This window comes from Oncorhynchus mykiss, chromosome 4 (assembly GCF_057628025.1).
Source record: "Oncorhynchus mykiss isolate SJ-2025 chromosome 4, ASM5762802v1, whole genome shotgun sequence".
In the NCBI taxonomy this organism is placed as follows: domain Eukaryota; kingdom Metazoa; phylum Chordata; class Actinopteri; order Salmoniformes; family Salmonidae; genus Oncorhynchus; species Oncorhynchus mykiss.
The window spans coordinates 43,037,602-43,064,094 of NC_143025.1; the positions used below are offsets into that span (position 1 = coordinate 43,037,602).

Consider the following 26,493-nt stretch of genomic DNA (forward strand, 5'->3'; position numbering starts at 1 on the left):
TTTTGACTGGTTCTGTAGCTATTATTTTTCATCACCATCAACAGGTCAACACTGTCTGTCGGATTCACAACAACTGAGACTGTCTGATGAGTTTTAAAGTGTGGGAAATCTTAGTTAGTCACTTAGTGTATGTGTAATGTTTACCTGCTGTAGGTCTATCTGGGTGCTGTGGACCAGGCTGCTGATGTTGGAGAAGCCAAAGCGTTCCTGCAGGTCGTGCAGCTGGTCGTGGAGAGAGCTGATCCTCTGGTAACAACTCAACAGATTGGGCCTACTCAGTTTAGCTAGGGCCTGGAGAGAGGCAGAGGGGAAGAGGGGGGGATGATAGGAAGGAGAGAGAGGGTGATGAAAAAGGAAGCAACAGAAAGGGAGGACGGGTGATGGAGTTTGATAAAAAGGGAATAGATGAGAAAGAGGAAAAAGGGGTGAGGGAGAGAGGGAAAAGGTGAGAAGAAAGACCAAGCGGGATCAACAAAGTGGGGGTCAATAGTTTGAGTAAATGATAGCTCAGACAGGACTGTTTGTGAGAAGACGAGGAGAGGAAGTTTGCACCTGCTTGAGTTCATTGGTAACCCCGCCCTCCTGGAAGTCCTGACACAGTTGGTCCATCTGGCTGTCACTCAGGAGCCGTGCTTCCTGGAACCCTGAGCTGATTGGTCCCATCAGCTCCTCCAGTACGGAGGCCAGGTAGGGCTGCACGCTCTCCGAACAGAACTTCTCTGCTGACTCCAATACACTAGCTACAGTAGGACAGATACAGTCATTAGCTGCTCTGATAAACTGTCTACAGGAGGACAGATACATTCATTAGCTACTCTGATAAACTGGCTACAGGAAGACAGATACATTCATTAGCTGCTCTGATAAACCTGCTACAGGAGGACAGATTCATTCGTAGATTCATGCATCAGACCACAAGCTAGGGCTTGGTCAATAGAACAAGATACAGTACTGTACATTGAATCATAGTTTAAGCTCTCTCTTGATTTAATCTATAGTGATCCTGTTCCATTAATGCAATAAAAACAGTGTTTAATGAATATAAAACAAGTTATCTTTCTTAAGTGCTGCTGACTAAAATGGATAATTGTAACTCGTTGAACGGAGGGTATTGGGCTTGTGTGTAAACTGCCTGGGCACGAATATTGTATGAAGTCTAGTGTACAGTCATCAAATCTGCTGGGTGGCATTTACTGTCCCCCACAGAGACATTCACTCTCCCAGGGAGTTAGCTAGGTATCAGTGTCAACAACACTGAACAGAACAAAAGAATAATGTACACCAACGCCCCAATACCACACCCTGACCTAAGCCCTGCTGGATCTCCAACAGGTCTACCCAGCCCCCTAAAATCAGACACACACAATCTCACACGTACGCAAACGCAAGCACACATGCACGAACATGTGCGCACACAGTCTTGTATAACTAACCTTTGCGGGGACACACAATTCAGTCCCATTCAAAATCCTATTTTCCCTAACCCCTAACCTTAATCCGAAAACCTAACGTTAACCCTAAACCTAACCTTAGCTCCTAATCCTAAAACTAACCCTAGCTCCTATCACTAACCCTAAACCTAATGCTAACCCTAACACTAATTCTAACCTTGACCTTATACCCTCTAGAAATAGCATTTGACCTTGTGGGGACTAACAAAATGTCCCCAGTTAGTCCAATTTTTGGTTTGTTCACTATTCTTGTGGGGGCTTTTTTGTGATTTTAGCTTCTAAAATGTGAGATTTGGGTTTTCATAAGATAGGGCTCTGCTCAATCAGTGGCCCGCCACTGTGAAGGGACATGGGCTATAAAACTTTTCAAACACGCCCTCCTCTCCCTTCCTATATAAGCCCTTGACGATAACATAACCTCCTGTTCCGAGGATGTGAGGACGGCGGTCTGATGTCAGAATGGTTCAGATAATAACTACAGAACAAAGTCAAAATCAGCGTGAGCTTTGGTTGCGAATGGTATGAACTTTGAACTCTTATTCACTACAGAAGTGATACCTCCTAGCCGTTGAGTGAGCACCAGCAGATGCAAACGAGGGTTAGGAAGGAACAGACAGAGTATCCCGTCTATCACCCAACGACGTTACTACAACGTATCCAATTGACAACCAGAGACATTCTTCAAAGGACTCGGTTGGGCAACACGGCCTTCCATCTACCACTAACCTACCAAAGCGCAGCTCAGAATAAATATTTATTGCATTTTCCTTTTCCAAATGGGCGGTCATTTAGAATACATAAGATACTGTATTTACGATAGCACAGCTTCTTCCCTTTGTTCCTCAGTCTTCCCGCTCTTTCACTCAAACTCAGCCCCTTTTCTTTTGTGTAACAAGCTGTCATATCTGTTCCGCCCGCTAGGGACATTTTCCTTTATGACGTAATTTGTAATCAAGGTATGATGTCATTATGTGTAATTCTGTGTGATTAGTTAGGTATTTAGTAAATAAATAATTAAATCCAATTTTGTATTGCTGATTCAACTTGTGAGCCAGGGTTTGTGCAGATAACCAAGAATGTACAACTTTCAGATGAGACTGAATTAAGATGACGATTAATATTGACTGCTATTGAGGTAAAATATTACTAGGTCTGTAAGAGTTTTTCAGAAGATAACAGCTCTATAAATATTATTTTGTGGTGCCCGACTCTCTAGTTAATTACATTTACATGATTAGCTCAATCAGGTAATATTAACTACGGAGAAATTATTTTATAGAATAGCATGTCATATCACTTAATCCGGCATAGCCAAAGACACGACAATAATTACACACACACACACACACACACACACACACACACACACACACACACACACACACACACACACACACACACACACACACACACACACACACACGTACACACAAATACATGCAGTTAACCTGCCATGTTCACGCTCATTTGGATCTATTCATGTAAAACAGTATCATGTGACAAATTACAAGTAACGGATTGCATTTGTACAGCCTGTTTGTCTTGTAGTGACTGAGAGCTGCATAGCCCTAACTCTCTTGCTGATTTCTAAATTAACCCCTAACCGTATACAAGTATAGTATGGGGGCAGATTTTGGATTGATTCTCTCTCCAGGGTTAGTCGGTACCTCGTAGTTTTCCCTCCAGGTAGGTTCTGGAGTTGAGGATCTGGTCCATATCAGAGCGTATCAGCACCTCCTGCTGGTGAGCTGCCTTCCTACACTCCTCCTTCAGAGCAGACATACCTTCAAATAAACACTCCTGCACCAGGATATAGGCCGCTTCTACGGTCTGTGGTGCAGAATAGAGAGGGGTTAGGGTTTAAGGAAACAAACACACGCATCATTATCATCATACTTTAGTATTGGTAGCGTGACTCACAGCGAACCACACTCTCTTCCTCTCTGTCTTCCTGGCTTTTAGATGAGGCAGCATGTCCTTCTCCAAAGAGGGCAACAGCTCCTCCATAACCAGGTTGGCCAGTACCTGTACACACACAAACACAAACATACAATGTATTTGTACAAATCTTACGAACCATGCATATCAAACATCCAAATCATATGACAACGTGCAGATTGATTTACCCCTGAAAAACATGCAGGTGAGTAATACTGCAAACACATGGTGAAACTACAGAGCAAAACTCTCTGGGAGCAACATCTCTACACTTGGCGTTGAAAACATTGACGAGATAGGTGTGAGAACAGACACACACACACAAATAAGTGAATGCGGAGGTGTGCGAGTGCAGTAGGACAGTGGCGGCCTCCTTGCAGTAATAGGGGTTGTTTCCTGCACCTCTAACTTAACTTCCTGGTATCACAAATGTTCCGTGACCAAACAATTGCCCAATTATACTGCCATCAACTAACAGGGGATGGGGGGTAGAGAGAGAAAGAGTGTCAAGGGAATCAGTATCTGCTGATGTGAGTGTTTTAAGCATAGAAGCAGAACCAGTAACCCACCCTGACGTCACTGCCAATCAGCATTTTCCAGGAGTCATAGCTGCCCTTCTCCTGTCTGTAGAGGTGGACTGCTTTGAGGAAGGCCTGCACCTCAACTGTCTTCTTCTTTAGGAAGTCTGAGAGAAGGAGAGAAAGTGGAAAGATAAAGAGAGAGAGAGAGAGAGAGAGAGAGAGAGAGAGAAAGGTAGAGAGAGAAAGGTAGAGAGAGAGAGAGAAAGGTAGAGAGAGAGAAAGGTAGAGAGAGAAAGGTAGAGAGAGAGAGAGAAAGGTAGCGAGAGAGAGAGAGAAAAAAGGCAGAGAGAAGACAGGAGTGGGAAGAAATGTGTGATGCTTCTCTGTCTTAACAAGGATGTCAGAACTGGGCTGTGTTCCAATTGACTACTTGTCTCCACAAAGTGTGCAATAAGAAAAACATGTTGAAAACATGGGCTAGAGGGAGTTTCCACTATGTCCCATACACACAAGAGAGGGGGGTAAGTGACTACACACTTCAGAGTGAATGGTGGAGAATTGGAGCACAGCCCTGGCCTTAGTTCTGACTGGGCCTTGTGTTTGCTCTCCTCCCTCAGGAGACCCTACATGAAAATGTTATTAAAAGTTATGCCTATGCATCTTTGCTTCAGTGCTGGTGTGGCGAACCTGCTACCATGGTAACCGTTCGTTCTGGCTGGTTAGTTACCTTGGTTCTGGTGGCGGATGCAGTCGGAGAGGATGGAGAGGAATTCAGCTTGGCGAGCATCCTGTCGGAAGCAGAAGTAGTAATCCCTACGGTACGGAAGCCTGAGGTACACAGGGAACTGTCCAGGCATGCCGATTATAGGAGGGGCAAACTTTTCATTCTCATCTGCAATGGAAACACACACATCATCATGTTGGTCATACCACATTGGCTATTACTATTACACACATCATGCTGGGCCACACATACACCCACCCACCCAGACACACGCAGCCACACACACACACGCACACCAGCCTGCCTGGTTTTTCTAGAGGAGCACACTGGCTATTGCAAAGGACGAAACATTTGATGATCAAGTATCTATTTGGAGGTAGTATTCATCTCTCATGAGAAAACATATGATCAAGTGTGATAAAAACAACAGCCATGATCTGCATTTATGACCGTCTGTAATAGGAAAGGTAATGCTGCTTCTCCCAGAGTAGCAAGGACTAAAAAAAAAAACGAACACCCACTCACGGTGCTCTCTACACATATAAAAGCAGTTGAGGTGGGAGTTGGGAACAACAAAGTATTCGACTGAAATTTGGCAACTTTCAAAATAAGTGTTCGGAATGGCAACAGAAACTAAATGAAAGAATCTGCCAACAGAGAGAGACAGCATGTATCAGTGCTCAGTGGATGGAATGGTATTATCAGTCCGGATATAAAGACTGGTTTCCCTACGCTTCTGTGTCCCTGTAGGCAGGATTGAACAGGTTTTAGGCCAGAATGTTTGTTTCCAGGGTATTTGCATTGACATTTCACTAGACAAGTAGGAAACCAAGCAAACCCTACATAGAGACTGTCTGCGAGAAGGGATTATCATTGTGAGTGCGCAATGTTGTGTAGCAACAGATAGGGCGTGTAACTTAAGCCATACACATTCATACTCACACACACACCCACCTACTCATTCAAGGGTTTTTCTTTATTTTGACTATTTTCTACATTGTAGAATAATAGTGAAGACATCAAAACTATGAAATAACACATATGGAATGTTGTAACCAAAAAAGTGTTAAACAAATCCAAATATATTTTACATTTGAGATTCTTCAAAGTAGCCACCCTTTGCTTTGATGACAGCTTTGCACACTCTTGGCATTCTCTCAACCAACTTCATGAGGTAGTCACCTGGAATGGATTTCAATTAACAGGTGTGCCTTGTTAATAGTTAATTTGTGGAATTTCTTTCCTTCTTAATGCGTTTGAGCCAATCAGTTGTGTGGTGACAAGGTAGGGTTGGTATACAGAAAATGTCCCTATTTGGTAAGATACCAAGTCCATATTATGGCAAGAGCAGCTCAAAAAAGCAAAGAGAAATGACAGTCCATCATTAGATTATGACATGACGGTCAGTCAATATGGAAAATGTCAAGAACTTTGAAAGTTTCTTCAAGTGAAGTCGCAAAAACCATCAAGCACTATAATGAAACTGGCTATCATGAGGACCGCCACAGGAAAGGAAGAACCAGAGTTACTTCTGCTGCAGAGGATAAGTTCATTAGAGTTACCAGCCTCAGAAATCGTCAATAAACTGCACCTCAGATTGCAGCCCAAATAAATGCTTCACAGAGTTCAAGTAACAGACACATCTCAACATCAACTGTTCAGAGGAGACTGTATGAATCAGGCCTTCATTGTTGAAATTGATGCAAAGAAACCACTACTAAAGGACACCAATAATAAGAAGAGACTTGTTTGGGCCAAGAAACAAGAGCAATGGACATTTGACAGGTGGAAATCGGTCCTTTGGTCTGATGAGTACACATTTGAGATTTTTGGTTCCAACCGCTGTGTCTTTGTGAGACACAGAGAAGGTGAACGGATGATCTCTGCATGTGTGGTTCCCACCGTGAAGCATGGAGGAGTAGGTGTTATGGTGTTGGGGTGCTTTGCTGGTGACACTGTCAGTGATTTATTTAGAATTCAAGGCACACTTGACGAGCATGGCTACCACAGCATTCTGCAGCGATACGCCATCCCATCTAGTTTGTGCTTATTGGGACTATCATTTGTTTTTCAACAGGACAATAACTCAAAACACACCTCCAGGCTGTGTAAGGGCTATTTGACAAAGAAGGAGAGTGATGCATCGGAGGATGGTGCAGACGGAGATGGCAGCATCGCGACTAGCTGGTCTGACTTAGAAAGCGTGCACACCACGCACCACTCCCGAGTATTTTACTCGTCCTTACTAGGACATTACTAAGTGATCCAAAGCTTTGAACAGTAGTGTATGTCAGAGCAGCATTGGACTAAGATACATTGGCATAGTATAGAGTACAGTAAAGTGGCCAGTGATTCCTAATTTATGTCTTTAGGCAGTAGCCTCTGATGTGCTGGAGATGGCTGTTTAACAGTCAGTGGTGTAGTATAGAATACAGTACAATATATACAGTTGAATTCAGAAGTTTACATACACTTAGGTTGCAGTCATTAAAACTCGTTTTTCAACCACTCCACAAATGTCTTGAATTGAAGTGGGTCTAGGGTGGCAGGTAAGGTGGATGTGAAATGATCCTTGACTAGTCTCTCAAAGCACTTCTTGATGACAGAGGTGTGTGCCTTTGCTTTCTTAGGTACAGGGACAATGGTGGCATCTTGAAGCATGTGGGGACAACAGACTGGGATAGGGAGATATTGAATATATCTGTGAACACACCAGCCAGCTGGTCTGCGCATGCTCTGAGGACGCGGCTAGGGATACCATCTGAGCCGGCAGCCCTGCGAGGGTTAACACACGTAAATGTCTTACTCATGTCAACCACGGAGAAGGATAGCTCACAGTCCTTGATAGCGGGCCCTGTCGGTGGCACTGTATTATCCTCAAAGCGAGCGAAGAAGGTGTTCACTGAGACTCAACATTGTCCTTATACCGACGTTTAGCCTGCTTGATTGCTTTGCGGAGGGAATAACTACACTGTTTGTATTCTTCCATATTTCTAGTCTTCTTGCCCTGGTTAAATGCGGTGGTTCACGCTTTCAGTTTTGGGTAGGTTTGAATTGTCACAGGGGATACATGTCCTATGCACTTCCTGATAAAGTCATTCATCATATTGGGAAATGTGTCAATATTCTTTTCTGAAGCTACTCTGAACATATCCCAGTCCGCGTGAACAAAACAATCTTGAAGCTCGGATTCCGATTGGTCAGACCAGGGTTGAATAGTCCATACCACGGGTGCTTCCTGTATGAGTTTCTGCCTATAAGCGGGGGAGAAGCAAGATTGAATCGTGGTCCGATTTGCCGAATGTTGGGCGGGCCTTATATGCATTCTGGAAGGTAGTATAGCAATGGTCGAGGGTTTTAGCAGCACGAGTACAACAATCAATATGTTGATAGAATTTAGGTAGCCTTGTTCTCAAATTTGCTTTGTTAAAATTCCCATGTACAATAAATGCAGCCTCAGGATATGTGGTTTCTAGTTTGCATAAAGTCTAGTGAAGTTCGTTGAGGGCTGTCGTGGGGGGGGGGGGGGGGGATATAGACCGCTGTGGCTATTATTGACGAAAATTATCTTGTGAGATAGTAAGGTCGGCAGGTAGCCTAGTGGTTAGAGCATTGAACTAGTAACTGAAAGGTAAAAATCTGCTGTTCTGCCCCTGAACAAGGCATTTAACCTACTGTTCCTAGGCCGTCATTGAAAATATTAATTTGTTCTTAACTTGCTTGTCTAGTTAAATAAAAAGGTAAAATATATTTTTTAAATGATTGTGAGATATTCTAGGTCGGGTAAACAGAAGGACTTGAGTTCCTGTGTGTTATCACAGTTACACCATAAGTCATTAATCATAAAACATGTACCTCCAACCTTCTGCTTCCCAAAGAGATGTTTGTTCCTGTCGGCATGATGTACTGAGAATCCAACTGGGTTTACAGAGTAAGACAGTATATCTCTAGAGAGCCATGTTTCTGTTGAGCACAGTATGTTACAATCCCTGGTGTCTCTATGAAAAGCAACTCTCGCCTAGAGCTCATCAATTTTATTATTCAGAGATTGGACATCAGCGAGTAAAATACTCGGGAGTGGTGGGTGGTGAGCATGCTTCCTAAGTCAGACCAGAAGACTGCCTCAAGTACCTCGTCTCCACCTGTGTTGTTTTGGGTCAGCCTCTGGAATAAGTTCAATTGCTCTGGGGAGAGCAAACAAAGGATCCGCTCCAGGGAAGTTGTAATCCTGGCCGTAATGATGGAAGTTCTGATGAGTGACAGCCGCTCTAATATCCAATAGTTCTTCCCAGCTGTATGTAATAACACAAAACAATTCCTGAGCTAATAACGTTTAAAAAAAGAGTACGTGAACAAACAAAATACTGCAGAGTTGCTTTAAGAGCTAGTCACAATGCTGCCTTCTCCGTCTGCGCCATCATTCGATGCAGGTCATCTGATGCACACTCCATCACTCTCCTTCTTTGTCAAATAGCCCTTACACAGCCTGGAGGTGTGTTTTGAGTTATTGTCCTATTGAAAAACAAATAACAGTCCCAATAAGCACAAACTAGATGGGATGGCGTATCGCTGCAGAATTCTGTGGTAGCCGTGCTCGTCAAGTGTGCCTTGAATTCCAAATAAATCACCTACAGTGTCACCAGCAAAGCACCCCAACACCATAACACCTACTCCTCCATGCTTCATGGTGGGAACCACACATGCGGAGATCATCCGTTCACTTACTCTGCGTCTCACAAAGACAGCGGTTGGAACCAAAAATCTCAAATTTCTTGGTGGTGGCAGCATCATGCTATGGGGATGTTTTTCAGCGGCAGGGACAGAGAGTAGTCAGGATTGAGGGAAAGATTAATAGAACAAAGTACAGAGAGATCCTTGATGAAAACCTGCTCCAGATCGCTCAGGACCTGGGGTGAAGGTTCATCTTCCAATAGGACAACGACCCTAAGCACACAGCCAAGACAACAAAGGAGTGGCTTTGGGACAAGTCTCTGACTGTCCTTGAGTGGCCCAGCCAGAGCACAGACTTCAAACTTTTGATTGATACTGCATATATATTAATAAGGAGGCACAGCATAGGTAGTCAGTTTCGACATTGCTAGTTTGCTTCCTTTACCTAACTGAATCTGTGCATGTCATACACAAGTATGGATGCCCAAAACGGACATCCTATTACATGATATACTCACTGTTGGTTTCAGAAACAGGGAAGCATTTGTCCACCATGGCCATGTATTTCTCCTCTGTGGTGAGCACTGTGCCCCCTGTTGGCAGCAGCTTGTGGCGCGGGGGCACACCCTTCACAAAGGTCTGGAAGAAAGGAGTCACTGCACGAGGTCTATTTCCATTGTTCTGTTATTTATTTAGCTCAAATACTGTATACATTTTTCTTATGCTGCTTATTCATTCACCTATTCAGACAACATGTCTCCCCATTGACTATGTCCTCCTTATGGCTGTTAAAAAGAGTGTCATAAGAGTGTCCTGCTCACCTCAAAGCTGTTGTGGCACTCCAGACAGTAGTTGCCACGCACCACCACGTACCTCTCTTCCCACTTCCTGGTTGCTTCAAAATGAAGGACTTGTTCCTCATACAGCACCTCCCCCGCCTCCGGAGGACCCTGGATCAACACAGAGATTATGTCATGATACCATGTCCTCAGCGGTAATCAATGGAGAGATCCATTGAACACACACACACACACACACACCTTACCCTCTGTTTGAGGAGCTGTTTTATTTTCTCTTTTGGCTGCTCCAGCTCATCTTGGACTTGGGAGAAGAAGACCACAGAGTACTGTGTCCTGTAGTGGGGACCGAACTCTTTCAACTCTGCCTCTGCACAACCTACAAACAACATCACCCAAACATACAGTGAATAGCATTATACACTAAACATACAAAACATTAAGTACACCTGCTCTTTCTATGACATAGACTGACCAAGCGTATCCACGTGAAAGCTATGGTCCCTTATTGATGTCACTTGTTAAATACACTTCAATCAGTTTAGATGAAGGGGAGGAGACAGGTTAATAGAGGATTTTTAAGCCTTGAGAAAATTGAGACATGGATTGTGTATGTGAGCCATTCAGAGGGTATTTGGGGGGGGATAAATGTAAGTGCCTTTGAACAGGGTAAGGAAGTAGGTGCTAGGTGGACCGGTTTGTGTCAAGAACTGCAACGCTACTGGGGTTTTCATGCTCAACAGTTTCCCAAGTGAATCAAGAATGGTCCACCACCCAAAGCACATCCAGCCAACTTGACACAATTGTGGGAAGCATTGGAGTCAACATGGGCCAGCATCCCCGTGGAACGCTTGACACCCTGTAGAGTCCACGCCCCGACGAATTGAGGCTGTTCTGAGGGCAAAAGGGGGTGCAACTCAATATTTGGAAGGTATTCCTAATGTCTTGTACACTCAGTGTACAGTATGTAGTAGCAGATGTAATAGTAATACAGTATAGTGACAGTATAGTGCATTCATCTTAAGATAGCTAGGTGAGACAACCACATATCAGTCAAATATACAGGATATGAACATTCTATTCCAGCAAAAAAAAAATATATATATATATATATATATATATAACAATTAGCAAAGAAATCTAAAATCTATTCGTAAAACATCTGAGAACAGTAACATTTTACACACACATACGTAAAATAAATAATTTCTGGTATACAAATTCCCCTGGCTACGGAAGTGGATATCCTACCATTCCTCTTGGGGCGAGAGCCATGACCCAACCTGTAATGCTATTGCTTCCATTGCATTCAAGATTCTTGTTTGTGTGTGCGTGCGTATGGATACATTAGTGTGTGAATGAAAAGATTGGTTGTATCAAACAAATGATAAGCTTACTACCTAGATTTGATAACCTTACAACCTGATATACCTGGATGTCCCGGACCTACCTCGGCCAACCTGTTTGAGGTGTGCGAGGCTGTTTTTCTCAGGTGTGTGTGTGTGGTGTGTCTCTCTACGTGTGTGTGGGGCACCCTTGTCCAGGTGTGTATAATGTTGGTGTTGGGGCAGCCTGCACTGTAAAAAAAAATGTAGTTGTTTCAACTAATTATTATTACTAAGTAATTGGTTTCACAGCCTTTTCTAGTTTACTCAACTTTTCAGAGGTTTTCCATTGCCTCACAAAGAAGGGCACCTATTGGCAGTGTCACGCCCTGACCTTAGAGAGCTGTTTTATTTCTCTATTTGGTTAGGTCAGGGTGTGATGTGGGGTGGGCATACTATGTTTTGTATTTCTGTGTGTTTGGCCGAGTGTGGAGGCAGCCGTCTATCGTTGTATCTGATTGGGAATCATACTTAGGCAGCCTGTTTTGCCACCTAAGTTGTGGGTAGTTGTCTTTGTTAGTGGCCTGTATAGCCCTACTAAGCTTCACATTCGTTTTTGTTGTTTCTTGTTTTGTTGGCGACATTTATAATAAAGTAAAATGTACGCTTCATGACAGAACTACCCACCACAAATGGACCAAGCGGCGTGGCCAGGAGGAGCAGCTATATTCCAGCTCCCCGCATCGGCCGGGCTAGAGTGGGCATCCAGCCAGGACGGATGGTGCCGGCTCAGCGCATCTGGCCTCCAGTGCGTCTCTACGGCCCAGGATATCCTGTGTCTCCGGTGCGCCTGCACAGCCCAGTGCGTCCTGTGCTAGCGCCCTGCATTTGCCGGGCGAAAGTAACCATCCAGCCAGTACGGGTTGTGCCAGCTCTACGCTTGAGACCTCCAGTGCGCCTCCATGGCCCAGTGTATCCGGTTCCTGCTCCACACACCAGGCTTCCAGTGCATCTCCAAAGTCCGGTGAGACCTGTTCCGATTCCACGTACCAGGCCTCCAGTAGGTCTCCCCAGCCTGGTGAGCCCTGTGGCAGCTCCACGCACCAGGCTTCCTGTACGCCTTCTCAGTCCAGTGCGTCCTGTGCCTCCTCTCTGCACTGGCCCTGAGGTGTGTGTCATCAGCCCAGTGCCACCGGTACCGGTCCCACGCATCAAGCCTCCAGTGCGTCGCCACAGTCCAGAGCTTTCTGCGACAGTTCCCAGTCCAGAGCTTCCGGCTGACAGATCCCAGTCCAGAGCTTCTGGATGACAGATCCCAGTCCGGAGCCTCCGGCGACGTTTCCCAGTCCGGAACCTCCAGCGACGGGCCAGAGTCCGGAACCTCCAGCGACGGGCCACAGTCCGGAACCTCCAGCGACGGGACACAGTCCGGAACCTCCAGCGACGGGCCACAGTCCGGGGCCTGCAGAGAGTGTCCCCATTCCCCATCTCTGCAGCGCTCCACCAATCAAGCCTTTATGGTAGAGTGGTCAGACGGAAGCCACTCCCCAGTAAAAGGCACATGACAGCCCGCTTGGAGTTGCCAAAAGCCACCTAAAGACTCTCAGACCCTGAGAAACAAGATTCTCTGGTCTGATGAAACCAAAATTGAACTCTATGGCCTGAATATCAAGTGTCACTTCTGGAAGAAACCTGGCACCATCACTACGGTGAAGCATGGTGGTGGCAGCATCATGCTATGGGGATGTTTTTCAGCGGCAGGGACAGAGAGTAGTCAGGATTGAGGGAAAGATTAATAGAACAAAGTACAGAGAGATCCTTGATGAAAACCTGCTCCAGATCGCTCAGGACCTGGGGTGAAGGTTCATCTTCCAATAGGACAACGACCCTGAGCACACAGCCAAGACAACAAAGGAGTGGCTTTGGGACAAGTCTCTGACTGTCCTTGAGTGGCCCAGCCAGAGCACAGACTTGAACCCAATTGAACATCTCTGGAGAGACCTGAAAATAGCTGTGCAGCAATGCTCCCCATCCAACCTAACAGAGCTTGAGAGGATCTGCAGAGAAGAATGGGAGAAACTCCCCAAATACAGGTGTGCCAAACTTGTAGCGTCATATCCAAGAAGACTCGAGGCTATAGTCGCTGCCAAATGTGCTTCAACAAAGTACTGAGTAAAGGGTCTTAAAACTTATGTAAATTTGATATTTCAGTTATTTATTTTGAATACATTTGTAAGAATTGTTTTCTATCAATTTTAGAATAAGGCTGTAACAAAACAAAATGTGGAAAAAGTCAAGGGGTCTGAATACTTTCCGCACTGTGAAAACTTTCAAGCCTTGTTCATACAGTGTTGTTGAATAGGAAATACAAAATATCAAATATTTTTATCATATTTGTACTGTGTACTTGAGCTTGTGTCCTCAAAAGTGACGACATCTCAGTAATTTATAAATATTTTTTCAGAAAGGTGAGAATTTAAGCTTTCTTGGAGTATGCAGCATTACTAGCTATTGTTTATGGCCCCCTCATGATAAATAATCACTTTTGGGGATTACGTAGATTACATGTTTGATTATGTTTAGTTACATTTAAGTGGGTTAAAATAGTGAGGTTGAATGTGATAGGAGAAAACTGAGGATGGATCAACAACATCATAGTTACTCCACAATATTAACCTAATTGACATAGTGAAAGGAAGGAAGCTTGTACAGAATAAAAATATTCCAAAACATGCATCCTGTTTGCAACAAGGCACTAAAGTAATACTGCAAAAAATATGACAAAGCAATTCAATGTCCTGAATTCAAAGTGTTATGTTTGGGGCAAATCCAAAAACACATTACAGAGAATCACTCCACATATTTTCAAGCATAGTGGTGGCTGCAAACTGGGGAGTTTTTCAGGATAAAAAGGAAATGGAAAGGACCTATACACAGGCAAAATCCTGGAGGAAAACCTGGTTCAGTCTGCTTTCCACCAGACACTGGGAAATGAAATCACCTTTCAACAGGATAATAACCTAAAAAACAAGGCCAAATCAACACGAGTTTCTTACCAAGAATACAGTGAATGTTCCTGAGTGGCAGAGTTACAGTTTTGACTTAAATCTGCTTGAAAATCTTTGGCAAGACTTGAAAATAGCTACAGTGCCTTGCGAATGGTTTCACCCCCTTAGCAATTTTCCTAATTTGTTGCCTTATAACTTGGAATTTAAATGGAATTATCGTTTGATTTACACAACATGCCTACCATGTTGAAGCAACATATTTTTTATTGTGAAACAAACAACAAAATATGACAAAAAAACTGAAAACTTTAGCATGCAAAACTATTCACTCCCCCAAAGTCAATACTTTGCAGAACCACCTTTTGCAGCAATTACAGCTGCAAGTCTCTTGGGGTACATCTCTATAAGCTTGGCACATCTAGCCACTGGGATTTTTGCCCATTCTTCAAAGCAAAACTGCTCCAGCTCCTTCAAGTTGGATGGGTTCAGCTGGTGTACAGCAATCTTTAAGTCATACCACAGATTCTCAATTGGATTGAGGTCTGGGCTTAGACAAGGCCATTCCAAGACATTTAAATGTTCCCCTTAACCCACTCTAGTGTTGCTTTAGCAGTATGCTTAGGGTCATTGTCCTGCTGGAAGTGAACCTCTGTCCCAGTCTCAAATCTCTGGAAGACTGAAACAAGTTTCCCTCAAGAATTTACCTGTATTTAGCGCCATCCATCATTCCTTCAATTCTGACCAGTTTCCCAGTCCCTGCTGATGAAAAACATCCCCACAGCATGATGCTGATGGTATTCTCGGGGTGATGAGAGGTGTTGGGTTTGCGCCAGACATAGTGTTTTCCTTGATGGCCAAAAAGCTCAATTTTAGTCTCATCTGACCAGAGTACCTTCTTCCATATGTTTGGGGAATCTCCCACTTGCCTTTTGGCGAACACCAAACGTGTTTGCTTATTTTTCTTCTTTAAGCAATGGCTTTTTTTCTGGACACTCTTCCGTAAAGCCCAGCTCTGTGGAGTGTATGGCTTAAAGTGGTCCTTTGGACAGATACTCCAATCTCTGCTGTGGAGCTTTGCAGCTCCTTCAGGGTTATCTTTGGTCTCTTTGTTGCCTCTCTGATTAATGCCCTCCTTGCCTGGTCCGTGAGTTTTGGTGGGCTGCCTTCTCTTGGCAGGTTTGTTGTGGTGCCATATCATTTCCATTTTTTAATAATGGATTTAATGGTGCTTTGGATATTTTTTTACAATCCAACCCTGATCTGTACTTCTCCACAACTTTGTCCCTGACCTGTTTAGAGAGCTCCTTGATCTTCATGATGCCGCTTGCTTGGTGGTGCCCCTTGCTTAGTGGTATTGCAGACTCTGGGGCCTTTCAGAACAGTTGTATATATACTGAAATCATGAGATCATGTGATCATGTGACACTTAAATAAAGTCTACCTGTGTGCAATCTAACTAATTATGTGACCAGATCTTATTTAGGGGCTTCATAGCAAAGGGGGTGAATACATATGCACTCACCACTTTTCAATTTTTTAATTTAATTTTTTTCATTTCACTTCACCAATTTGGACTATTTTGTGTATGTCCATTACATGAAATCCAAATAAAAATACACATAAGTTACAGGTTGTAATGCAATAAAATAGGAAAAACGCCAAGGGGGATGAATACTTTTGCAAGGCACTATAGCAATGATCAACAACCAACTTGAAAGAGCTCGAAGAATTTTCAACAAATAATGGGCAAATATTGTACAATCCAGGTATGCAAAGCTCTTAGACTTACCCAGAAAGACTCACAGCTGTAATTGTGGGTTATTGTGTGTAGATGGGTGAGAGAAAAAATGGCAAGCGGTACCAGAGCGCCAAGTCTAGGATCATAAGGCTTCTCAACAGCTTTTACACCCAAGCCATAAGACTCCTGAACAGCTAATCAAATGGCTACCCGGACTATTTGCATTGTGTCCCGCCACTCCCCCTCCGCCAACCCCTCTTTTACGCTGCTGCTACTCTCTGTTTATCATCTATTCATGGTTACTTTAACTACACATTCAGGCAAATATCACCTCATTTAGCCCAACTAATCGGTGCCCCCCGCACATTGGCTACCCAGACTATTTGCATTGTGTCCCGCCACCCCTCAACCTCCTCTTTTACGCTGCTGCTACTCTCTGTTTATCATCTATGCATACTCACTTTAACTATATGTACATATTACCTCAATTAGCCCAACTAACCGGTGCCCCCGCACATTGACTCTGTACCGGTACCAACTATATATTGCCTCGCTACTGTTATTTTCACTGTTTTCTTTTTCTTTTGTATTTCTTTACTTATCTATTGTTTACCTAATACCTATTTTTTACTTCAAATTTGCACTTGGTTAGGACTTGTAAGTAAGCATTTCACTGTTGTATTCAGCACATGTAACAAATAAACTTTGATTTGACTTTGATTTGAAAATGCCACGGCACTATCTGATGTGTGGAGACATTTCACTGCAGTTAATGTGGAAGGAAAAGCTGTGTACATTTGCAAATACTGTGCCAAATGCAGAATCATCTGGCCAAGTGCATAAAGTTCCCTCAGCGCTCACAACAAGCAACCTCTGACAAAAGTCCCTCTACTTCTATGATGAATCACACACCTTATCAATAGCAACAGCTCACGGTCCTCCTGGAATCAGAAGTTTTTTTGACTGAAAAACGTAGTTTTTGACGTTGAAAAACGTAGTCAGAATTGCTGATGAATGTCATACTCGAGCTGTGTATGCAACTGGTTCACCTCTGATGCTCACAGGCAATGTGTATTGGAAGAGATTTCTGAATGTTCTTCACCCAGCATAGACCCCTCCAACCAGACATGCTTAATCTACTCATTTGTTGGATGCAGAGTTCAACAGAGTTCAAGTGAAGGTCAAGCAAATCATAGAGAAAGCAGACGGTAATTGCAATCTTCTCTGATGGGTGATCGAATGTTCGTGGGCAAGGAATAATTAACTACATAATCTCCACCCCTCAACTAGTATTCTACAAGAGCACAGACACAAGGGACAACAGACACACCGGTCTCTACATTGCAGATGAGCTGAAGGCAGTCAATGACCTTGACCCACAGAAGGTATTGGCACTGGTGACAGACAATGCTGCGAACATGAAGGCTGCTTGGTCTAAAACAGAGGAGTCCTACCCTCACATCACACCCATTGGCTGTGCTGCTCATGCATTGAATCTGCTCCTCAAGGACATCATGGCACTGAAAACAATGGATACGCTCTACAAGAGAACCAAGGAAATGGTTAGGTATGTGAAGGGTCATCAAGTTATAGCAGCAATCTACCTCACCAGGCAAAGTGAGAAGAATAAGAGCACCACATTGAAGCTGCCCAGCAACACCCGTTGGGGTGGTGTTGTCATAATGTTTGACAGTCTCCTGGAGTGGAAGGAGTCTCCAAGAAAGGGCCATATCACAGTCTGCTGATACGGACAGCCCCATCAAGAGGATCATCCTAGATTATGTATTTTGGGAGAGAGTGGTAAGCAGCCTGAAACCTATAGCAGTAACCATTGCACGGATTGAGGGAGACAATACTATCTTGTCTGATGTTCAGACTCTGCTTGCAGATGTAAGAGAAGAAATCTGTACTGCCCTGCCCACTTCACTGTTGCTCCAAGCAGAGGAAACTGCAGTTCTGAAATACATAAAAAAGCATGAAGACTTCTGCCTGAAGCCCATATACGCCGCAGTGTACTGTACATGTTGGACCCCAAGTATGCTGGCAAGAGCATCCTGTCTGGTGTAGAGATCAACAAAGCCTATTGTGTCATCACTGCCGTGTCTCTTCACCTCGACCTGGATGTGGGCAATGTTCTTGGCAGGATGGCGAAGTACACTTCCAAGCAAGGTGTTACGTTCCCCAGTTTCTGTGTTGTGGGTTTGTATGTACTTATGTGTGTATTTCAGGAAATGGCTTCCTGAAGTCCTAAGCAGCTGATTGGTCGGCCCCATTGATGATTGGAGCTCTGACCCCGCCCTCTCGTCAGGAGATACAGCTGTTTTGAATTACCGACTCCATCTGCAGCTTTAAAAGCCAGTGTTCATTTATTAGGAAGAGAGAGCTTCTTGGTATGTCCTGTGTTTTGTTGTTGGTCTGTATGACGTTTTGTAAAGTATGTTGTAGCTGGTCCTGCTGACGTTTGTGTATGCCATATGACTGTGTTTTTGATAAGTGAAATTGTTCACTTTATGTTTGTATTATTCTGTTTCATTTGTTCCCAGGGGGGAAGGCACCTTGGGGGTGCTTAGGCAAGAGGCCTGCAGGCATAGATATACCTCTAGTATGTATTATGTCTATGCACACTAGGTAAGACCTGGGTGGCCCATCCCCTGTATTTTGGTTAGTGTGCTAGTTAGGTAGCCCCTTTTCCCCCAAATTACCGTGTGAAGAAATAAATTCCCTGTTAACGGTAATATATTCTGCCTCTTATCTTTTCCTGCACCTACAGTCACATACCTCTTTCACTCCACAGGGAGGTGAGTGTAGCAGGCTGTTGCGTTCCCTCTCTAAGAGGCGTGCGTAACAAGGGCTTTGGGATGGAGATGCAATATGGCAGTCGTGCCAACATATCTCATCAGCCACCTGGTGGAAGGGACTTTGTGGATCTGAAGCTCTTTCCCCTGTTGCCTCCATCCAAATCCCAACATCAGCCGCCTCAGAGCGCAACTGGTCCTTGTTTGGGAACACACACCAAAGCACGCAACAGGCTGACCAATACAAGGGTTTAAAAATTGGTGGCCATCTGGGAAAATTTGAGGCTTTGAGCCTGACAACAATCTATCCTCAACAAGGTTGGACAGTGAAGATGAGGCCTCAGTCTGATGTTCAAGAGGTGGACATTGAGGTCCAGGGAGAAGACATGGAAGCCTGAGAGGAAGACAGTCTAGAAACTAAAGCTCTGGTTATCATTTAACAGATGTATGCTGGAAATGTTTTTGGGAGATGCGATTGATCATTAGGGATCATTCAATCATCCCATGTGAAGAGTCAACTAATTTCATTAATGTCAAATTCGTAATTAAATGTATTTCTATTGGAAGGATTTAATCATTTGCAATTGTCTACTTAAGGTAGAAGGTTTGTCTCCATTTGATATGGAAATATATCCAATGCAAAAATAATTTAAATGGTATTAATTTGCATATTTCTGTTTATTCCCAGGGAAAGTTTCCACCTGAATATTCCTCAATGTGCAACCCTACTAGTCACACACTCCCCCGCTGGCTGCCAGCCTGTCCCATAGCGTTTGCATATCTACCGAGCTTTGAAAGGTAAAATAATGATAAACAGTCGTGGTTTTACATACTAAGCTTCCAGCGATCAGGCTGGCCAATCCAGAGCTGGCTCACAGGGGGGAAGTTTACAATTGTGTGTAAATAGTGTTCTGTTGAAGGAGGGCAAGCTCAACTGGCTATACCATTACATCATCCATCCACAACCCCATTTATTGCATTATGGAAAGGAGGTTCTGCAGCCTAATTCTGTGGAGTAGGTGTTGTCACAGTAAAACGGGTTCTGTGCTCAGATGAGATTGTGAGGTGTGTTCTATTAATCGTCATGACCTGCTCCTCAGTATCAGTCACCAATAGTGTTGCTGTACTGGCGACCTCAAGTGATGTATTGACTGTGACGTTTTCACTTCAGGCTTCAGCAGTAGTAGATATGACATAGCAGGGTGTCATGGGATGCTGGGATTCATGTGTGTAATAAGAATGTAACATTGATATTGAATGACAGCCAGAAAGAAGCAAGTCTAATATTTCCCCAATGAAAAATATATCTCTGCACTGTGTAATATAATAGGCATCTTTGTCCTCACAATGAGGAAACGCCTGGGATGTTGAGTAAGAGGGCTTTTGTGGACATGAAGTGTCTTTTCTTTACAACTACTGTATGCAGCACAACTTTAGAATTACAACCTGCAAGACAATGTATAGTAGTAGTTCAGGATAGTGGAGAACAAATAGGTTTTAAAAAAACACCACCTGGTCCTAGCCACAGCCATACCTGAGCGGCTAAGCTCACATTTTTTGGGGGTGTGCTACTGCTCCCGGTTTCACTATGAGCTTTGGAGGCTTTACATTTTCTCTTTATTGAGCCCAAGGTCATCCAGTCTCTGTCTCTTTGGCTCTCGCTCGCTCTGACTCTCACTCTCTCTCTTGCTCAAGGGGTCACAACCCACTGGGCACAAACTGGTTGAATCAGCATTGTTTCAATGTAATTTGTCAACGTATTGTGGCATGGAATCTTGTTGGAAAACACATTGGATTTGAAAAAAAGTAATTGCCTGTTTTGAGGGTGAAATTTCAAACACAGGATTATGTCATCAGGGTAACCAAATTTCAACAGACAAACTTTGCATAAAATATGTTGAATTTGTACCCTTAACTACTGTGCAGAATCTCAAATGGATTTGTTCACTTGCACCTAAATGTACAGTACCAGTCTGGAAAGTTTGGACACACCTTCTCATTCAAGGGTTTTTCTCTTTCAACATATATTACCAAATTATCCATGTTGAAATGACGTAGTGTGCCTAGGGCTGTTGCGGTGACCTTATAACCGCCACACAGGAGGTCACGAAGGCAGTCAAATTCCACGTGACCATTTAATTGTGGTAATAAGGCTCCTCCATGCTCTGATGCTGCTGATGGTCATTGATATCCTACCAATCTTGCTAACTGCCTGGTACTCAGCACTCTATCATCCCTCTCATCACTCTGACATTATTGCAAATGTAATCAAAAATCTAATCAAACACTTAATGAGAGCCCATGAGCTCATGTTGCGCAACATTTCTATAGGCTATGCAATTGCGAGAGAAAACAGAGTGATTGCTTCTATTAAAATGAGAATAATTCCATCAGCTTTCTATAGGCTAGGCATAATATATTTATGTATTAAGTTTCCTAATATCAAGCACATTGCTTATCTTTATAACATTAGTATAGCCTACCTGGCTGGCATGAAAATGAACCACGGGGATAGCGTCCTCCATTCGCTATTTAAGTGAATAGATGACATGCATTTTTTTTCCCTGCCCCTGTTTCGAAACAGGTGCATGATAATGGTCCATTCTAAATCAAAATAAATGTCACACATATATTATTTAGTGTATGTAAAGACAAGATTAAATCAAAAATAGTCAGTGACAATATTAGCCTATCACTTGTGAGATGGTGCCGACAGAGATGGTTGCCTCGCTTCGAGTCCATAGGAAACTATGCAGTATTCTGTTTTTTATGTATTATTTCTTCCATCGTTACCCCAGGAAATATGAATTCTTATTACATACAGCCGGGAAGAACTTTTGGATATAAGAGCGACATCAACTTACCAACAGTACGACCAGGAATAAGACTTTCCCAAAGCAGATCCTCTGTTTGGACCACCACTGAGGACAATGGACCTAATCCCAGAAGCAGACCCAAGACAATGGCGCTGCAGAAGGGGCAGACGGAAAGGACTCCTAGACGTACACATTGCCAACTGCTCCCGAATATACTACTTGTCAATGTCCAGTCTCTTGACAACAAGGTAGACAACATTTGAGCAAGGGTTGCCTTCCAGAGAGACATCAGAGATCGTAACATTCTCTGTTTTACGGAAACATGGCTCTCTCGGGATATGTTGTTGGAATCGGTACAGCCACCGGGCTTTTCCATGCATCGCGCCGACAGAGATAAACACCTCTCTGGGAAGATGAAGTACAGGGGTGTATGCTTCATGATTAACGACTCATGGTGTAATCATAACAACATACAGGAACTCGAGTCCTGTTCACCCGACCCAGAATTCCTCACAATCAAATGCCAACCATATAACCTTCCAAGAGAATTCTCGTCAGTTATCATCACAGCTGTGTACATTCCCCCTCAAGCAGACACCAAAATGGCCCTCAAGGAACTCCACTGGACTCTATGTAACCTGGAAACCATATATCCTGAGGCTGCATTTATTGTAGCTGGGGATTTTAACAAAGCAAATTTGAGAAAATGTATAAGGAATTGCATTGGAGATGTTGTACCCACTGTGACTATTAAAATCTACCCTAACCAGAAACTGTGAATGGATTGCGGCATTCGCGCAAAACTGAAAGCGCGAACCACCGCATTTAATCATGGAAAGAGGTCTGGGAGTATGGCTGAATATAAACAGTGTAGTTATTCTCTCAGCAAGGCAATTAAACAAGTGAAATGCCAGTACAGGGACAAAGTGGAGTCGCAATTCAATGGCTCAGACACGAGACGTAAGTGGAAGGGTCTACAGGAAATCACGGACTACTAAAACAAAACCAGCCATGTCACGAACACCGACGTCATGCTTCCAGACAAGCTAAACACCTTTGCCCACTTTGAAAATAATACAGTGCCACTGTCGCGGCCGACTGACAAGAACTGCGCCTCTCCTTCTCCAAGAACTGCGCCTCTCCTTCTCCGTGGCTGACGTGAGTAAAATATTTAAATATGTTAACCCTTGCAAGGCTGCTGCCCCAGACGGCAGCCCTAGCCGTGTACTCGGAGTATGCGCAGACCAGCTGGCTGGTGTGTTTACAGACATGTTCAATCGCTCTCTACCCCAGGCTGCTGTTCCCACATGCTTCAAGATGGCCACCATTGTTCCTGTACCCAAGAAGGCAAAGATAACTGAACTAAATGACTACTGTCCCGTAGCACTCACTTCTGTCATCATGAAGTGCTTTGAGAGACTAGTCAAGGATCATATCACCTCCACCTTACCGGCCACCCTAGACCCACTTCAGTTTGCATATCGCCCTAACAGGTTCACAGGCGATGCAATCGCCATCACACTGCCCTATTCCATCTGGACAAGAGGGATACCTATGTAAGAATGCTGTTCATGGACTACAGCTCAGCATTCAACACCATAGCACCCTCCAAGCTCATCAACCCAGGTGGTGAAGGTAGGAAACAACATCTCCACCTCACTGACCCTCAACACTGGGGCCCCACAAGGGTGCGTGCTCAGCCTCCTCCTGTACTCCCTGTTCACCCACGACTGAGTTTGGGAAACCCTGATCCAAAGATTAGTGACAGACTTAACTCACATATTTTCATCAGACCCTTTTTCTTTGTCATATCATATATGTAAAGGAATCTTTAGCATCAATTTGTAGGGATGCACGATATATCGGTTAACATATCGGAATCGGCCCGATGTCTATCTAGTTTAACGCCGATGTGCAAAACCGATGTCAAAGCTGACGTGTATACCTATATAACGTAGGTACATGACGTAATGACGCCACGTAAAATTTGGCGCTACACATGCAACACAGCATTCCTAACCTAGCCCACAATGTCTGCTGTGTGGATTGAGCAGTCAACAAGTTGAGCAGTCATTTGAAAGGGTAAAAAAATTTCAGCGAGACGACTCAAAGGCGAAATCCATTAACGCCAAGATAATGGAATTCATTGCCCTTGACAATCAACTGTTCTTTGTCGTGGGTGATGTTGGCTTTCGCCGCCTGGTCGAGCACCGGTACACATTATCAAGTGAGCTATTTTTCAGATGTTGTCCTACCGGAGTTACACAGTAACTGCTATTAGCTTCACGACTGACAATTTGTACCAGCGATATCAGCCCCATGAGCATGCTGAGTCTGACAGCTCAGTGGCTCGTCGAGGATTTCGTACTGAGGCAAGTCGTATTGCATACTCATGAATGTGCTGCTTGTCATACTGCTGCTGCCATTTCAATGGCATTTGAGAACATGTTTGAAACATGAACACACTAGCTAGCTCCATTCAATCAACTGACTCGAAATAAACTCACCAACTGCGCCTGCAGCCGATGTGATACCCTCCGTCATGGCATTGAAACGCCTGCTCAGCAAAACTGCCGACAGACTGTGCACAAGCGATTCGGTGGCATTCTCTTTTTACTGTGTCGCCACCATGCTCGATGCTATGTACAAGGACCTCTACTTTGATGCAGACAAGAAACATGGTTTACGTGAAATGTTACATACACAGCTGGACAAGATGGAATCGGACACAGTGACAGTTCGCACCGAGGAAGAGAGGCCACGGACAGACAGAGCTGAAACTTCACTGCTTGACATGTATGATGAAATCCTGGTTGAGAATGAAACGACTGAACAAATGCACAATAAAACACAGCAAGTTAGTGAAAGAGGTTTGAATGATGTTTTACTGGTAATGGGGACATACAAACTATTTAACTGTACTAGAATGTACTAGAATGTACTAGAAAAAGGCAGCTAAAATTTTAAATATCGGTTATCGGTATCGTTTTTTTGGGGGGGGAAGGAAAATATTGGATATCAGTATCGACCAAAAATGTCATATCGGCACATCACTATTAATGTACAATTATGGAAATCACTTATTATTATTCATTTCAGATAGTTGTTTATGGTAGAGAATGACATGGCCAAAGCTTAACATCCGCAAGCGCTGTCCATTAGCACCTGCCATCTTGAAGCACACACACACACAAACAATGAATGAGAGAAAGAGAGAGATAATCCTTTGTCCACAGTCCCCACCCATAAGTTTCTCAATAGACACCATGGTAACCTGAAGAGAGAAAGGTAAAACAGGTCCAGGAACTTTTTTGACTGCTTCTCACTTTTCAGCTGCCTGCACGGCTAGAAGGGGTGACCTGACTTGATAAAGCCCTGCCAGATACAGACAAACAGCAGAACCAGGACTATGGTGAAACTCCAAAAGGTTATTTCAGGAAGGTTCCATGAGGCTACTGTATAATTCCCATGACATCCTCCTATGTGCCGATGTATATTTATTTGCTGTTCTCTCCACATCCCCAGTCTCTCAGGCTAGTGATGTAGCATGATGTATCCTACAGCCACATCACATCACACCAGTGACCATCCACACCTCCTGCAGATTTGGAACTTTTGATCTTTCTCAGATGACATTGACCAAGCAATTGGTGATTTGATCTTTTTACAAAGTAGGATCCTCAAGTGCTAGTCAAACATACAGTACCAATCAAAAGTTGACACACCTACTCATTCCATGGTTTCTTTATTTTTGCTATTTTCTACACTGTAGAATAATAGTGAAGACATCAAAACTATTAAATAACACATATGGAATCATGTAGTAACAAAAAAGTGTTGAACAAATCTAAATATTTTTAATTTTAGATTCTTCAAAGTAGCCACCCTTTGCCTTTGACAGCTTTGCACACTCTTGGCATTCTCTCAACCACCTTCATGCATTTCAATTAACAAGTGTGCCTTGTTAAAATAACTTTCCTTCTTATTTTTTTTGTGGGTATGACGCTACAAGCTTGGCACACCTGTATTTGGGGAGTTTCTCCCATTCTTCTCTGCAGACCCTCTCAAGCTCTCTCAGGTTGGATGGGGCGCATTGCTGCACAGTTATTTATTTTTTTAGGTCTCTCCAGATCGTTCGATCGGGTTCAAGTCCGGGCTCTGGCTTGGCCACTCAAGGACATTCAGAGACTTGTCCCGAAGCCACTCCTGTGTTGTCTTGGCTGTGTGCTTAGGGTCGTTGTCCTGTTGGAAGGTGAACATTCGCCCCAGTCTGAGGACCTGAGTGCTCTGAAGCAGAATCTTGTTTCTTTAGATGCTTTTTTTTGCAAACTCTGGCTGTCATGTGCCTTTTACTGAGGAGTCACTTCTGTCTGGGCCCCTCTACCATAAAGGCCTTATTTGGTGGAGTGCTGCAGAGATGGTTGTCCTTCTGGAAGGTTCTCCCATCTCCACAGAGAAAGTCTAGGGCTCTGTCAGAGTGACCTTCAATGCAGTAGAAATGTTTTGTACCCTTCCCCAGATCTGTGCCTCGACACAATCCTGCCTCGGAGCTCTACGGACAATTCCTTCAACCTCATGGCTTGGTTTATGCTCTGACATGCACTGTCAACCTTATATAGACAGGTGTGTGCCTTTCCAAATCATGTCCAATCAATTGAATTTACCACAGGTGGACTCCAAGTTGTAGAAACATCTCAAGGATGATCAAT

At 43.8% G+C, this 26,493-nt stretch overlaps 1 protein-coding gene across 1 annotated transcript in view; it reads right to left on the reverse strand.

Moving 5' to 3' along the window:
- The window catches only part of LOC110521829 (protein Niban 1-like), a 49,149-nt gene that overhangs the window by 21,662 nt on the left and 994 nt on the right, over positions 1-26,493 (reverse strand). Inside the window, 9 exon segments of the mRNA XM_021599735.3 lie at positions 145-291; positions 553-740; positions 3,119-3,281; positions 3,372-3,476; positions 3,959-4,074; positions 4,638-4,802; positions 9,824-9,944; positions 10,127-10,255; positions 10,351-10,481. Coding sequence (XP_021455410.3) covers positions 145-291; positions 553-740; positions 3,119-3,281; positions 3,372-3,476; positions 3,959-4,074; positions 4,638-4,802; positions 9,824-9,944; positions 10,127-10,255; positions 10,351-10,481 — 1,265 coding nt within the window.